The sequence below is a fragment of the Zalophus californianus genome, chromosome 15 (genome assembly GCF_009762305.2).
Source record: "Zalophus californianus isolate mZalCal1 chromosome 15, mZalCal1.pri.v2, whole genome shotgun sequence".
NCBI lineage: Eukaryota > Metazoa > Chordata > Mammalia > Carnivora > Otariidae > Zalophus > Zalophus californianus.
Genome location: NC_045609.1, coordinates 46,868,332 through 46,882,166, shown reverse-complemented (window position 1 = coordinate 46,882,166; position 13,835 = coordinate 46,868,332). Strand labels below are relative to the sequence as shown.

General features: G+C 34.7%; 1 protein-coding gene across 4 annotated transcripts in view; it reads right to left on the bottom strand.

Moving 5' to 3' along the window:
- Nucleotides 1-2,589: 2,589 nt before the first annotated feature.
- MAPK8 (mitogen-activated protein kinase 8) overlaps nt 2,590-13,835 on the bottom strand; it is a 114,423-nt gene continuing 103,177 nt past the window's right edge. Inside the window, exons 7-12 of one of the 4 annotated variants that reach the window (XM_027594728.1) lie at nt 13,285-13,356; nt 11,328-11,510; nt 10,862-10,986; nt 10,263-10,326; nt 7,022-7,099; nt 2,590-2,750 (exon numbers count right to left, since the gene is read on the bottom strand). In XM_027594728.1, coding sequence (XP_027450529.1) covers nt 2,605-2,750; nt 7,022-7,099; nt 10,263-10,326; nt 10,862-10,986; nt 11,328-11,510; nt 13,285-13,356 — 668 coding nt within the window. In that variant the 3' untranslated portion in view covers nt 2,590-2,604. Of the gene's footprint in view, nt 2,756-7,021; nt 7,100-10,262; nt 10,327-10,861; nt 10,987-11,327; nt 11,511-12,854; nt 12,927-13,284; nt 13,357-13,835 lie in introns of all 4 variants that reach the window. The other 3 variants (XM_027594712.1, XM_027594721.2, XM_027594738.2) reach the window with 3 other exon arrangements.

Sequence of the window (13,835 nt, the reverse complement as noted above, 5' to 3'; positions counted from 1 at the left end):
AGAGAGTAACAGAGTAGTAACCAGGAAGAACTATGTAGAAAGAATTAGTGTCTTTCCTATAAAGCTGAATAATAAAATGATAGAAAGTTGAATAATAAAATAATTTTCTGACAGTAAGACAATGGGTATATTAAATATATAATGTTGAAAAACCAAAGTTATAAGAGAAGCAAGGTGGCTTTACATAAGTACTGCTTGACAGAAATCTTATTTGTAATTTCTTTAAAAAAAAAAAACACAAATGTTTAAGATGTTTTAAAGGTTCAAAAAGCTTGTAAAATAAAAAGAACCAGTATATCTTTAGCTTAACAGATTTAAGAGACGAGGGAAAGCTGTATTTAGATACTGCATTTTAAAAACCCAGGGCACGCAACAATTAACAGCCTTTGTTTTCAGGATAGAATTTGTTCAGTATTTTAGTCTATGCTAACTAATAAGAGTCGCTTTTCTCTGCATCAGCTGAAGCACGCTGGTTGGCAAGGGGGAGCTGGCATTGAACAAGTGATACAGTAAGAACACCTGGTTTTCCGTGCTTAAGCAAGACCTCTAATCAACAGAGATGGCTTACTAGAATCAAACAGAAAACATGGGAAACTTCGGAAAGCATGTCAGTTGTTAAAGTGCAACAGTGAAATAATCTATCCCAGGGAAAATAAAGCTGATTAACTGCCAAATATAAACTAAGTACACACTCATGCTCAAATTTCTGCTAAAATCGTAAATCCAATTCTGTTTCTATAATTCAAGAGGTGTTATAGTTTCAAAAGTCTAATTTGCTTAATAAAATTAATGCACCATGTTGTATGAGTAGAAAAGGGATTGATAAAAAGGCTGACAACTTCAAGAGGCTAGAAATCACGACTTGAAACTGTCAAAAACAAACTTGCTATTTCAAAGCATAGAAAAAGGCTAATGTATTTTAATCCTAAATATTGCACATTAACAATAACCTAAAATACCTAACTCAAAAGGAATTTTGCACTAAATACACGAATAACATGCCAGGCGAACTTTCAGACACTGCATATTGAGATGCACCAGTTCTTGCTCCTGTTGGTCATGAATTCCCATGGACTTTCTGCCTAGAACCTTGTCACTTACTTAAGTATGCATTTCCTAGTTCATTACATGAAATCCCTCTTGTTCCAAAAATAACAAAAGGTGCCTGGGGGCAATACAGAGAATGTATTTCAGAGATAATGAGACTTCAATGACATTTACTTAAGAATAATTCAGTTGTGGAGAAAGAATCCTGCAGGTATAAAATGTAAACAGTTAACATACACTTGTCAGGAGCAGCACCATTCTTACACTACTCAACATCCACATTGCATGTTTTATTGAAAATCAGGTATAAAAAAACAAAGACTCAGACTAAATAACCACCACTTATGCCTGCTCTGCTCAATGTGAAGAAACAGTCCTTAGAAAATGATATCCTACATATGGCTGTGTGCTACTATTTTCAGATGAACGGTATATTGCTCATTTGATACATCACCTACAGAAACTGAAGTAGGCTTTGAAACCTCCCAACAGCTAGTATAAATATGATTATGCTACAGGTAGAATCAAATGGCCAGAAACACCTTGAGAACTGGTGCTCAACTGACTGACACTGTGACAGGAAACCAGAAAGGTCCAAGGGCCTGAGGCTGCAGGAAAGGGAAAGACCAAGCTCTAGACCACTGCTGGGACCTACAGCCTGAGTAGATTAACTCAGTGTATAGAAAAACAGGCTCATAGCTAGTAGAAGTGAACCATCTGTTTATTTGCATTGAAATGTATTATTCATGAAGTATCCTCTTGACTTTATGTGATCATAAGCTTTGAGCATGCCACAAATTTGCAGAAAATACCATATTCTTTTTACTTTACTTTTGTTGTGTGGGGTGGGGGAATAGGAGGGCGGTAGTAGATGCCCAGCATCTTCAAAGACATGCTCTGAGTTATTCTGCCATTTAGATGATGGGGCTTTTGCCAAAAAACAATGTAAGATACCTACCAATTGTAATTAAATTAGGATTGGCAAGTAGCAAATATTGGAGGTTTTTTAACACGTTCATCATTTACAGTAGTTATTCCTGAATACAACTGGCTACAGGTTATTTTCCCTCACTCCTCTGGGGTTATTTCATTGATAAGCACATAACCCTGAAGGATAACATCATGAACAAAACATTTGAAATAAAGTTCTAATAAAAAAAACTATAAAAATCTTAAATAATTCATGATATAGGCAAGTCACCACATAATAGTTGCTTTGATAAACAAAATCTTACAAATTCAGTAAAAAAAAAAATCAGCAGCATAAGATAAAGCAAATATGCAAATTTTAAACCATGATAAAATAATTAGGTTTACATTATACAGTTAATTACAGCAAAAATACAATACAGTTTTGTTGCTGTTTTAAAACACAACTTAAGTTTTAAATTACATCACTTGAAATTAAAAAAAATAAACTACTTTACTACAAAATGAATTCTACATTTTTGAAAATCACTCAAAAATAAGACCACTGAAGTTTTCAAAGTAGTTCTATCAATGACTCAATGACTCCCCACCCCCCCACCCTACCCCCCCACCCCGAGGCCCAAGTAGTCATCTACAGCAGCCCAGAGGTCCGGCTGATGCTTCTAGACTGCTGTCTGTGTCTGAGGCCAAAGTCGGATCTGTTGACATTGAAGACACATCATTGACAGACGATGACGACGATGGATGCTGAGAGCCATTGATCACTGCTGCACCTGTGCTATGAGAAACAAAACAGCAAATCAGTTGCAGACAGAGTTGCACACCAAGCTACCTATACTGTACTGGCTACCTCTAGTGGTCAATAAGTTTTTTCCTCTTGGCTTTGAAAAGGCTCATTAGGTTGTGCGTGAATAATACTGATAATACATGGAAGACTGTCTGTACTGCATTTTGTTGGGAGAGAGGATCTCAAAGAGGTATATGACCTACAAAGTTAAAAACTACTGCCCGCCCTACTAAAAATGACTTACGTTGTCTTCTCACCATAAACTCCAAACAGTATTCTGGTACATCTTTTTTTTTTTTTTTTAAGATTTTATTCATTTATTTGAGAGAGAGAGGAAGAGAGTGCATGAGTGTGAGGAGGAGTAGAGGGAGAGGGACAAGCAGACTCCCTGCTGAGCGGGGAACCCAACTTGGGGCTCCATCCCAGTACCCTGAGGTCAAAACCTGAGCTGAAGTCAAAGTCAAGACACATATCCTACTGAGCCACCCGGTGCCCCCTGGTCATCTTGTTTTAAAGCAAAAGCCAAAACAAAGGCTAAAATCATTTTACAAGAAAGGGCCCTTAGAGGTTCAACTGTCCCAGTTTGCATGAGGTTACATACATGACTTGCCAGGGTCACTAAAATGCCCTAGAGTCTTGTTATTTTTACTCTAATAAATACTTGATAAAAGCAAATATGGATTTATTAAACAGATCAAGTAGGGCAAGACTGGGGCACCTGGGTGGCTCAATTGGTTAAGCGTCTGCCTTCGGCTCGGGTCATGATCCCGGGGTCCTGGGATCGAGTCCCACGTCGGGCTCCCTGCTCAGCGGGGAGGCTGCTTCTCCCTCTCCCTCTGTGCTCTCACTCTTTCTCTCCAAGTAAATAAATATTTTTTTTTTAAAAAAGTAGGGGGAGACTGTTTCCTTTAGTGAAAGTATAGCTAACAAGCATTTCCTGGATTAAAAAAAAAAAACAAACAGGAATATATAACCAGTAGAGAAATTCTTTCAAGGGAGTTGGGTTAGGAAATGGGAGGGAATGTCATGGGGGGTGGGAAGTATGTTAAAGGTGATTCATGTTCCAGGTTAAGTACTTTTTTATGGTATTTCTGAACTATGTGATCACTAAATAAGGGTCATTCGAAATCTGAGTTTATTAAATAATGCAATTTATACAATAGTTCTTAAGAACACATTTATGGAATAAAAGCAATCGTTTCCAAATTTTTAGCGCTGAATTTTAGGCACTCAAGGATGCTAAAAACAAAGCCAGTTGATGGACTCTGAGAAACAAACTGAGGGTTTTAGAGGGGAAGGGGTGGGGGGAGGGGGTTAGCCTGGTGATGGGTATTAAGAAGGGCATGTATTGCATGGAGCACTGGGTGTTATATGCAAACAACTGAATCATGGAGCACTACGTCAAAAACTAATGATGTACTGTATGGTGACTAACAATAAAAAAACAAACAAAGCCGGTTGAAAACCACTGCTCCAGGACCCAGCATCTCAGTGTTTGAAATTATCCTACTATTCTGTCTAATGATGAACAATAAACACTTTGGAATACAAAAGGTCCTCTGGCGCTTGTCTTCAAATGCAACAAGGAAATAGCCAGGGGCATGGGAATAGGCAAATCTTGAGGGGGCTGGGAGATAGAAAAGAATGGAACCATTAGGGACAGAGCAGTTGACACAAGGTAAACTGAATAAAAAAAGCAGACTGAGTACACTTCAGGCCTGACCCTCTACTTCAAATTCCATCCCTAGGACACTAGAGAATGTGCCTGTTCTGACTGAAGAGTACACAATACCACGGCTAGCTTTGAAGACTGGTACTGAAATATTCAAATTGTAAAAGGGTTCCACCAAATATACATTTTCATGCCTCTATTTTTTAATCCAAATTTCATTTTATCCAAACTTCTTAATCTGATAAAAATTAACTTTTATTTATTTTATTTTTAAAATTATTTTTAGGGTAATCTCTATCCCCAACATGGGGCTTAAACTTACAACCCTCAGATCAAAAGTTGCATGCTCTACCGGACTGAGCCAGCTAGGTGCCCCAAAAACTAACTTTTAAATGCATTAAACATTAAACAGTTAGCTTTTTAATCTGAAAATCAAATACCTACGAAAAGAAAAGTACTTGTTTTTTTTCCCGAACTTTAAAGCAATCTAGGAAATTCTCAAATATCTGAATGGCAATAATAGGGAAAATGGTTAATTTTGGGTAGCTGGGTCATTTCCCTCTTAAGTGAGTCTCTATACCCTCAAAGGCATGCAAACTCACTGTAATATTAGCCAAACCAAAATAAAGATAGGAAAGTGGGAAAAATATATTTCATTTTTATTTTTTATTATCTTTTAAAGATTATCTATTTGACAGTGAGAGAGAGACAGCGAGAGAGGAACACAAGCAGGGGGCGTGGGAGAGGGAGAAGCAGGCTTCCTGCTGAGCAGGGAGCCCGATGTGGGCTGGAACCTGGGATCCTGACCTGAGCCAAAGGCAGAGGCTTAATGACTGAGCCACCCAGGCGCCCCTCATTTTTAAAAATCAAGTTGAAAGGGTATTGTGATTATCTGATATTCCAATTTGTCAAAGACTTCCTTCTGTTTTTGCATATAATCAAGAACTGAATACTTTTATAACAGGTTGATTCACTAACACTTTTCTCTATAAGCTATAACTGAGAATCCAGAAAATGTCTAGAAACCTAGAAACTTACAGTCCTGTCCTTTCCACTTATTTTATAACCACAGTCAAGTGTTCTTTAAGACCCAATTTCTTTAAGAACAGATACAACTGCTCTATCTCATGAAATTAAATTTACTGAAACATTCAACACTTAAGATGTACCACTCATTAGGATAGCATTCTGAAGTATAAGTCTCCCAAATAACGGACGTTTCAAATCCCACTCGAATTTCCAACATGAATAATTTACTTATGCTACTACTGTACATCAATACAAAGCCAATTAAGTCCGCTATTAAAGCATTTACAATATAGCTTTTGTTACAACTAAACTGGAGGTAAAAGCTGTCAAAATCAATTTATATTTTCAATAGAATCTATATTATAATTTGGAAAACTCACTCCTGATCAAGGATTTAAAAAAATAAAAAAATATAAAAACTAACAAATATAACCAAAAATGTTATAGAAAGCCACAGAAATTATTTAAACAAATGTTTATATTACAACAAAATGGGCATTTGAAACTATAGTTAAAAGTCTTACCCATAGGATATCCTTTTTTCTTTTTTCTTAAGATGTAGAAGAGTTTTAGAGGGATGATTAAAATGACACTGTTTTACTCAAATTCAAGACCTATCTGTACTTGGCCTTCAATGTTCAATTCAAATTTCATCTCTTTCCTGAAGCTGCCCTAACATCTGTAGCCAAAAGTCTCTGCTGCCAGCCAAAGGCCATATGGGATGCTGGAAAAACCATGCCATCTGAAGTTACTGGTAAACATGGCTTCTTCAAGTAGCAGCTTTTCTACATATTTGTAATTTTATGTTCATTTACTTTTTCTGAACTTTGGTTTCCTCATCTGTAAAATGTGAATAATCCCTTCCATGAGGTCTTAGGTAAGGCTTGAATGAAATAAAGTACATAAAACCACCAGTGCCTGTCATGTAGTATGTACTTAATATATACAAGTTACCTGCCATTTAACTTTTCCCCCAATGCTTTATGCTTTTATAAGGGCTAAAATTAAATATAAGCTAGCTTATGATAAAAGAAAATGTTTAACTCCTGCAAATCAGTTTTCTTCCTAGATATGGAATGATTTCTAATGGCAGTTTTAATGTTACTGCCTTAGCTTTTAGCAAATTAAAAAATACTAAAATGAGAAAGATGGTAACTTGGTATCACATGTACCAAATTTTTCAATGAAGCCTTAGTTCATCCAAAGTAAAGACTGTTAAAATCTTGGTAAGTATACTGAACTGTGAAAAAATTCTTCTTTAAAGAGAACAATGCCAACAGAAAAAGGTTTTAAATTTCTCTTCTTCAGTGGAATGTCAGTTTTATAGAAAAAGATGTACATTTTATGAAGTCAGTTACCAATATATTAGTATGATGTATTGATACAAGAGCGTACCAGTGCTTTCAAATTTAACTACCCAAGTTGTATTCCCTATACTTCTTAAACTTTGAACAAGAACTGTGGTAAATAGGGGGAAAACTGCAGGATTCATGAAACTGAAGATTACCACAGAAGAAGTAAACTGTAACCTTAACCAAGCTTATATTGTAACCAACCTAAAGGAGAGGGCTGCCCCCTTATAACTCCATTCTTGGTTCTCTCCTCCAAGTCCATAACTTCTTTGTATATCAACTCTGAAAAAGAAGTGAACAAAAACAAACTTTTCAAAAGTCTGAGAGCCAATCTCACAGATATCTATGTTTTAAGTAAAACATTTTTATACATGTTAACTATTTCTAATAGTGTCCTTTCAATGGCACAGAGTCCCTTAAGTGTCAGTCTGAGATTCAAAGGTGTTAGTAACAATTCCCTGATCCTGAACTATGAACTAAACTAAAAGAAAAAAAATCTCTGCTATAACTAATGTTTCTAAAGTTGGATTAAGGATAGTGCTCAGGTTAGAAGCCTTATCTTTTTTACTCCACCAGCATTTTGTACTATACCATATCATCTTATACATCATACTACAAATGCTCAGTTCTATCTCAGTGAGGCCTTGAATCACATTTGTCTTATTCACATCTATTTCCTGAGCTGTGGTATAGTACATCAGGTGCTTATCCAAATATCTGTTAAAAGATTTAAATGCAAGCATGTATGGAAGCTTCTTTATCAGAATGGAATATAAATACATTTTTATTTTTTAAAAAAGCAGGTAGCTACCCTTCAAATCCTTATGACTTGAAGCATGACATGCTATCACAGTCAATATTTCTCCATGGAAATCTTTTTTTTTTTTTTTTTTACTAGAGTTCTGTATAGGTGGACTGTTGTGAGAACTGCTCCAACTGAAGAGAGAGCAGATGCTGTCCTGAGGCCATATGTGCCTCCTGCCCTATGTCAAGTGTGATGCAGTTTGTGGGTCTGAATGTCTACTTCAGAAGAACCTTCTAGTGGATGCTACATCACCATTATTCATCTTCTTTGGGTCATGGAATCCTATGAGAAGTGCATAAGAGCAATGAACCCTCTTCTAAGAAAAATGTACAAGCAGAAAATGTTCCAAGAATTTCAAGGTATCTAATTCCTTAATTTAAGCTGATAAAGAATCTGATTATAAGGTAAAGTAAGTGGATATGTCAGGATGAAAAGGAGCTAAAGACAGCTAAGTTTGCTTGCTATGGTAATCTTTTTCATCTCAGAAGGAGGAAAAATAGGAAGTCTGGATAGAGGAAAGAATGGAAGATGTTTTTCTTGAAAGCAACACAAAGGAATGGTAAGTATTTCAAATAGGATTTTTTTAAAAAAAGAGAAAACAACACCCATTTGTGAAAAGGTATTAGGGCATAGGAACCAAAGCTAATTAGGAGTACTAACTAGGGAAAGCAACCTGTAAGCTAATGGTTCTGGCAATGGATTTTTCTTTCTATTATAATGCTAAAACTCTTAAGCAGATCTTAAAAAAGGCAGTTTGTGGGTAAATGAGCTGCACTTGGACTAGAAGGAAAAGATACAGAATAAAGGTAAACATGTTTAGAGTAATCCAAAATCACAGATACATCTTTATACACAAACAAAAATACAGCTGACTCTTCAACAACACAGGTTTGAAATGGATGGGTCCACTTATACATGGATTTTTTTCAACAAATATACGTACAGTACTGTAAATGTATTTTATCTTATGATTTTCTTAATAACATTTTTTTCTCTAGCTTACTTTATTATAAGAATACAGTATATAATACATATAACATACAAAATATGTGTTCATCAACTATGTTATTAGTAAAGGTTCCAGAAAGCAGCAGGTTATTAGCGGTTGTTTTGGGGGAGTCCAAAGCTCTATGTGAATTTTTGACTGTGTGTGAGTCAGCAACCCAACCCCTGCACTGATGGAAGGGTCAACTGTATTATGTTTCACTAATTTTAAGATGCACTTTTTCCAGTTTAATATCTATGAAATGGAGTTGCATCTTATAATCCATGATGTAGTGCAACTGGTAGTGTTTTAGTGGTATAATTATGTGTTTTACAATTGGTGGCTGATTAAGATTACAAGAAACACATAAATGTCTATTGTAAATGTAATGATATATAAAAATATCAGGTAAGATATTTTAATACATACTTTGGTCCACAATTACATTCTTGTACATTACTTATTACATATACAGATGTACTAGGTTCTACCCAATTCTATCATTCCGGTGGGCTCTAGAGAGTCTATATGTTTCCCAAAAGTTAACTCAGAGAAAACTAATCTTGGTTATTCCTAAGAAAAAAGAATCAAATTCATTCTTCCCAAATAGATTCATAGATGGATCACTTGTTCAGGTTTATACCTCCCCACTACCTTTAGCCTTTCCAACTATTTAGGTACTTAAGCTCTTAATAACATGTCTTTTGTCTCCATTTTAAGATCAGGTAAAGAAGGGACCAAGTGACTTGCCCAAAGTCACGTAGCTAAAAGTGGTCAAACTACTAAATGACAACAAATCAAATGGAAGTAAACAGGATCTAAAAATTGTCTGGCCCCAGTGATCCAGGGAATCTTTTAAAGAAAGAAATATTTTAACATTTCTATGACAGTCAGTGCATTATTAATGTTTACCCACATTCACAAAGTAGAACTATTATATTAGATTCACAAAGATTAAAAATTAACTCACTCTGTTGGTGAGGGCGGGGGTAAAAGAGACATTCCTACACAATGCTGACAGAAGTATAAACTGCTATAATTTCTTTGGAGAGTAATTTGGAAATACTTGAAAAATATCCTTTGGCCCAGCAAATCTCCTTGTAGGATTTTTCTTACAGGCATGTTATCACGTGCACAAGAAGACTGCAGAGTTGTCTGTAACAACAGACTGGACACAACTTAAAGCTCTTCAAGAGGGAATTGGAAACAGAAATTGTGACACAGCCATCAACAGAACACTAATCACCTATTAAACCAAATAAGCCAGATACGTGGAGCAAGACAGAACAATCTCAACAATAAATGACTATATCAACAAATCAAGTGTGCACAGTATACCACCATTTGTGATTAACACAGAGTGGGAGAGGAAAAGAGGGAGACACCAAACATAAGTTTGTACATCTGTACACTATGGAAGAACATAAAAATTCCGGAAATCATCAACGTGTCGGGGTGGGAAACCTGAGAGATTGAGATTAAGTCAGGGACAGAAGGAGACTTACTTTCTACTTCTGTAAAAATGTTAATAATGTTTTTACCAAATATCAGTTATGAATAATAGAAAATATTTTTAATTTCCTTCACATGAATAAATCAACATAAAGATCCATAAGCTCTTCCAGTTTCATCTCTAAGAATCTGGTGAATGTTACCTTTCCATTCTTCTATTGTATGTTCCCTTTCATCTAACTGCTTGTCAGGTATCTTTGGTGGTGGCTGAAAAACACAAGGCAACAATAATAGAGTCAGTTTATTGGGAGTATATAAATTCTTTATAATTATTTGAATTATTAGCCAGGCAGAGACTTTCAAAAATACATCATTAGACCAACACTGACCAATCACCAACAGCCTTCTTCTGTAGAGACTAGTTTTGGATGACGTTTTCACGATAGGAAAAAAGATGTTTACTTTTTCTTTTCTTCTAGTTTTTGAAATTGTCACATTTACATCACAGAATTGTGCTATGCTTTGGACACAACAGTTTGTTTTGTAACTAGTGAGAATGTTTTCCCAAAGTGCTCAACATTGTAGTGCATCATGTACCAAGGCAAAAAGGCAAGAAATAGTGGGATGTAACTTTATTTTGTGTGGAGGGTGCTTGGATATGCTCATTAACTTAAGATACTATTCATGCAAAAACAGAAAAACACCATAATCATTTATGTATATTTTTATTTAAAATTAAAAAGTTTCCTCCAAACCTAACTTTAATTCAATATATTCTTCAAACATTAAGAAAAGAACTTACAGCTTCTGCCTCAGAAGGATCATACCAAACATTGATATACGGGTGCTGGAGAGCTTCATCTACAGAGATCCTTTTAGATGCATCAATTACCAGCATTTTGGATAACAAATCCCTTGCCTGACTGGCTGTAAAAAAAAAAATGATGTTAATGTACATGTATTTCATAAAAGTTTTTAAATTATCATAAATTTTAGAAACTTGAAACTATCATTTATCAATAAGTATATGTTCTAAAAAGAATAGATTTTACTATAAAATCAGGTCATACATATGATTAAAAAAATAGAACTACAAAAAAATATAAAAAAATTTAACTAAAACCTTTCTCTTTTTTCCCCCACCCCGAGAGAACACTGGGTTATATCCCTTAAGAACATAAACACACACACACACACACACACACACACACACACACACACACACACAATCCCAAATGGGACTAAATATACATATTTATAAAAAGTACCTTTAAGTTTGTTGTGTTCCGAGTCAGCTGGGAAAAGTACATCGGGGAAGAGTTTCTCAAAGCTATATCCAGCATATTTAGGTCTGTTTTCAACATAAGTCCTTACTGTTGGCTGTAGTTTCTTCATGAATTCAGGGCATGGTGTTCCAAGCTGTTCAATAACTTTATTCCACTGATCAATATCTAATATCAAGTAGCTAAGAAAAATACTCTGTATCTAATGTTCAACACATTAGCCATATCTATATTAAAATAACAAGAAAACGGCAATTTAAAAAATGCTAAGAAAGAATGTGGCAGTTATAAATCTTCTGTCTTATAGCCACCTTGTAAAAGGCAATGACTGTAGATAGAAAGTATCAATAAATAAGCTTTGTTAACCTTATTGTGTGTGTGTGTGTGTGTGTCTACTAATACTGATTTTACCATTAAAACAGAAGCTTAAACCCACAAATTCTAAATACAAATGGTAAGTGACTCAAGAAATAATGATAATTACTACCTACAGGGACTCTAAATTTAAACTATACACAATTCTGTAATACAAAATCTGTCTTTTGTTCCAGCTTATCAGAAAATGTGAATGCATTTCCTGGAGGATAAGAAATATTTCTTATAATCTGTCCTATATTTTTTTGTTTTCTGCACTAACAGAAAATAACCAGTAGCAATAAAAATGATGGCTTTAACAAAAGTGGCATTTTCTTTTGCCATTCTTTGTTTAGCTTATGTTAATTAAAATGTTTTTAAAGCTCTGAAACTTAAGAAAATGAGTCTGTGTTTTGGTAAGTTGTGAGGTTAAGATTCCCGGTCGTTTTCATCCTAGTTTTTATACTCCAAGTCCTCCCTGCAGACTAACTCAAACTTTCTTACTATAACCCAGTGAGTATGGTTTTTCCCATTCCTCCTCCCTATACCAATTCTAAGTGTTACTAACTGATAAACACATAACAGATCACTGTTAATATAAATACTGAAACTAGTCAGGTGAACAAAAAGAATGAATCCAAATCTACTCACCACAATATTAAACTACTACTGCTAAAATTCTCAGATGAAAAAATCAGTATGTTATGTTGAACAATGAGACAACAACCAAAAGACACAAAACACACAGAACATTAACAAAAGAGGAGGTGGTTGGGGGAATAAAACAAAAGGATGAACAGAAGCAACAGACAATTCTAAAATTCATATTAAGTCCTAAGTACTTCTAGACTTACTCAAGTGTATAGTTATTAGAAATTTTAATACAAGCCATGATTTTTGATTTAGGTTAAATAAATCAACTCAAAGCTGGCAAGTAATTGTGGATAATTAACTTGAGAAGTTGTCAGAATTAACATATAAAACAATAAATGAGGGAAAGGAAAGTCTATGTCAAATAGCAGGTGGTATTTTGAAAGAGTAATTTAACAATACTTCATTATTAGGGAGAGACAAAAATACATTATACCTGACCAAACTGAAGTGCTACCATACATTTTGACCTTTAGAAACTACATTTTAGGCCAAAGATAAGGATACGATCTGTACCTGGGAACAAAACACCACCTTTGATCATTTCTCCCATGATGCACCCAACTGACCAAATGTCAACTGAAAACAAAATGCAATGACATTAACATAAAGATTTTGGTTAAAATAAAAAAAAAATATTTAAACATTAAAAAAAATCACATACACCATGTATACTTTAAAATTATAGAAAGCAGTATAAAATAAAAATGAATGACAGTGAATGTGCTCTAACTACCAGCAGAGACTGTATGTCCTACTGCCAGATGCAGCCTACAAATATTTCAGCTTCTTGTCTCAACAATTTTTGAACTATAACAGCCACAAACTTTACATTTGTTTAAAGAAACCCATATATATGAATGTACCATATTTATTTTCATTAGAGAACATAAGGAAGTTCATCACCTAACTAACTGCTGCAGCAGCACAAGGATACAGTCCCTTCCTGGAAAGAGGATTTTGTGGCAAACCATTTCTCCCATAATGCACCCCACAGACCATAAATCCACTATATGTTTGCAGCACAAAAGAAGGAAAAGCAAAGCAAAAGGTCGTTAAAATCAAAGAAGCATAATATGACTGCATTATATAAAAACTGCAAAACATCACAAAAAGAAAAAAGTGATTTTAATTTTAGCTAATGGAATAATTTAAAACACAAAATATTTTTCAAAATGCTTTGATTCACAAAAGCAAATGTGAAGTGTAGCCTTTTAACTACATATCTAATTTTAAAGTGAGAGCTATGCACAGAAATCACGTAACTGAAAAACCTATACATTCTGTCTCTAAAAACTGTTTATAAAATATGAAACAGAACCGAACACATCTTTTCAAATAAGGCTGAAAACGAACAGGAGGCAGCAAAATTTAAATAATAAAATCTTGACACTATTTTGAGGTTCAACTGTGCATTATACTCTCTCTTTAAGTCAAATAAAAGAAAAAAGCATGAGCAGAAATAACCTAGTATATTAAAATATTTAA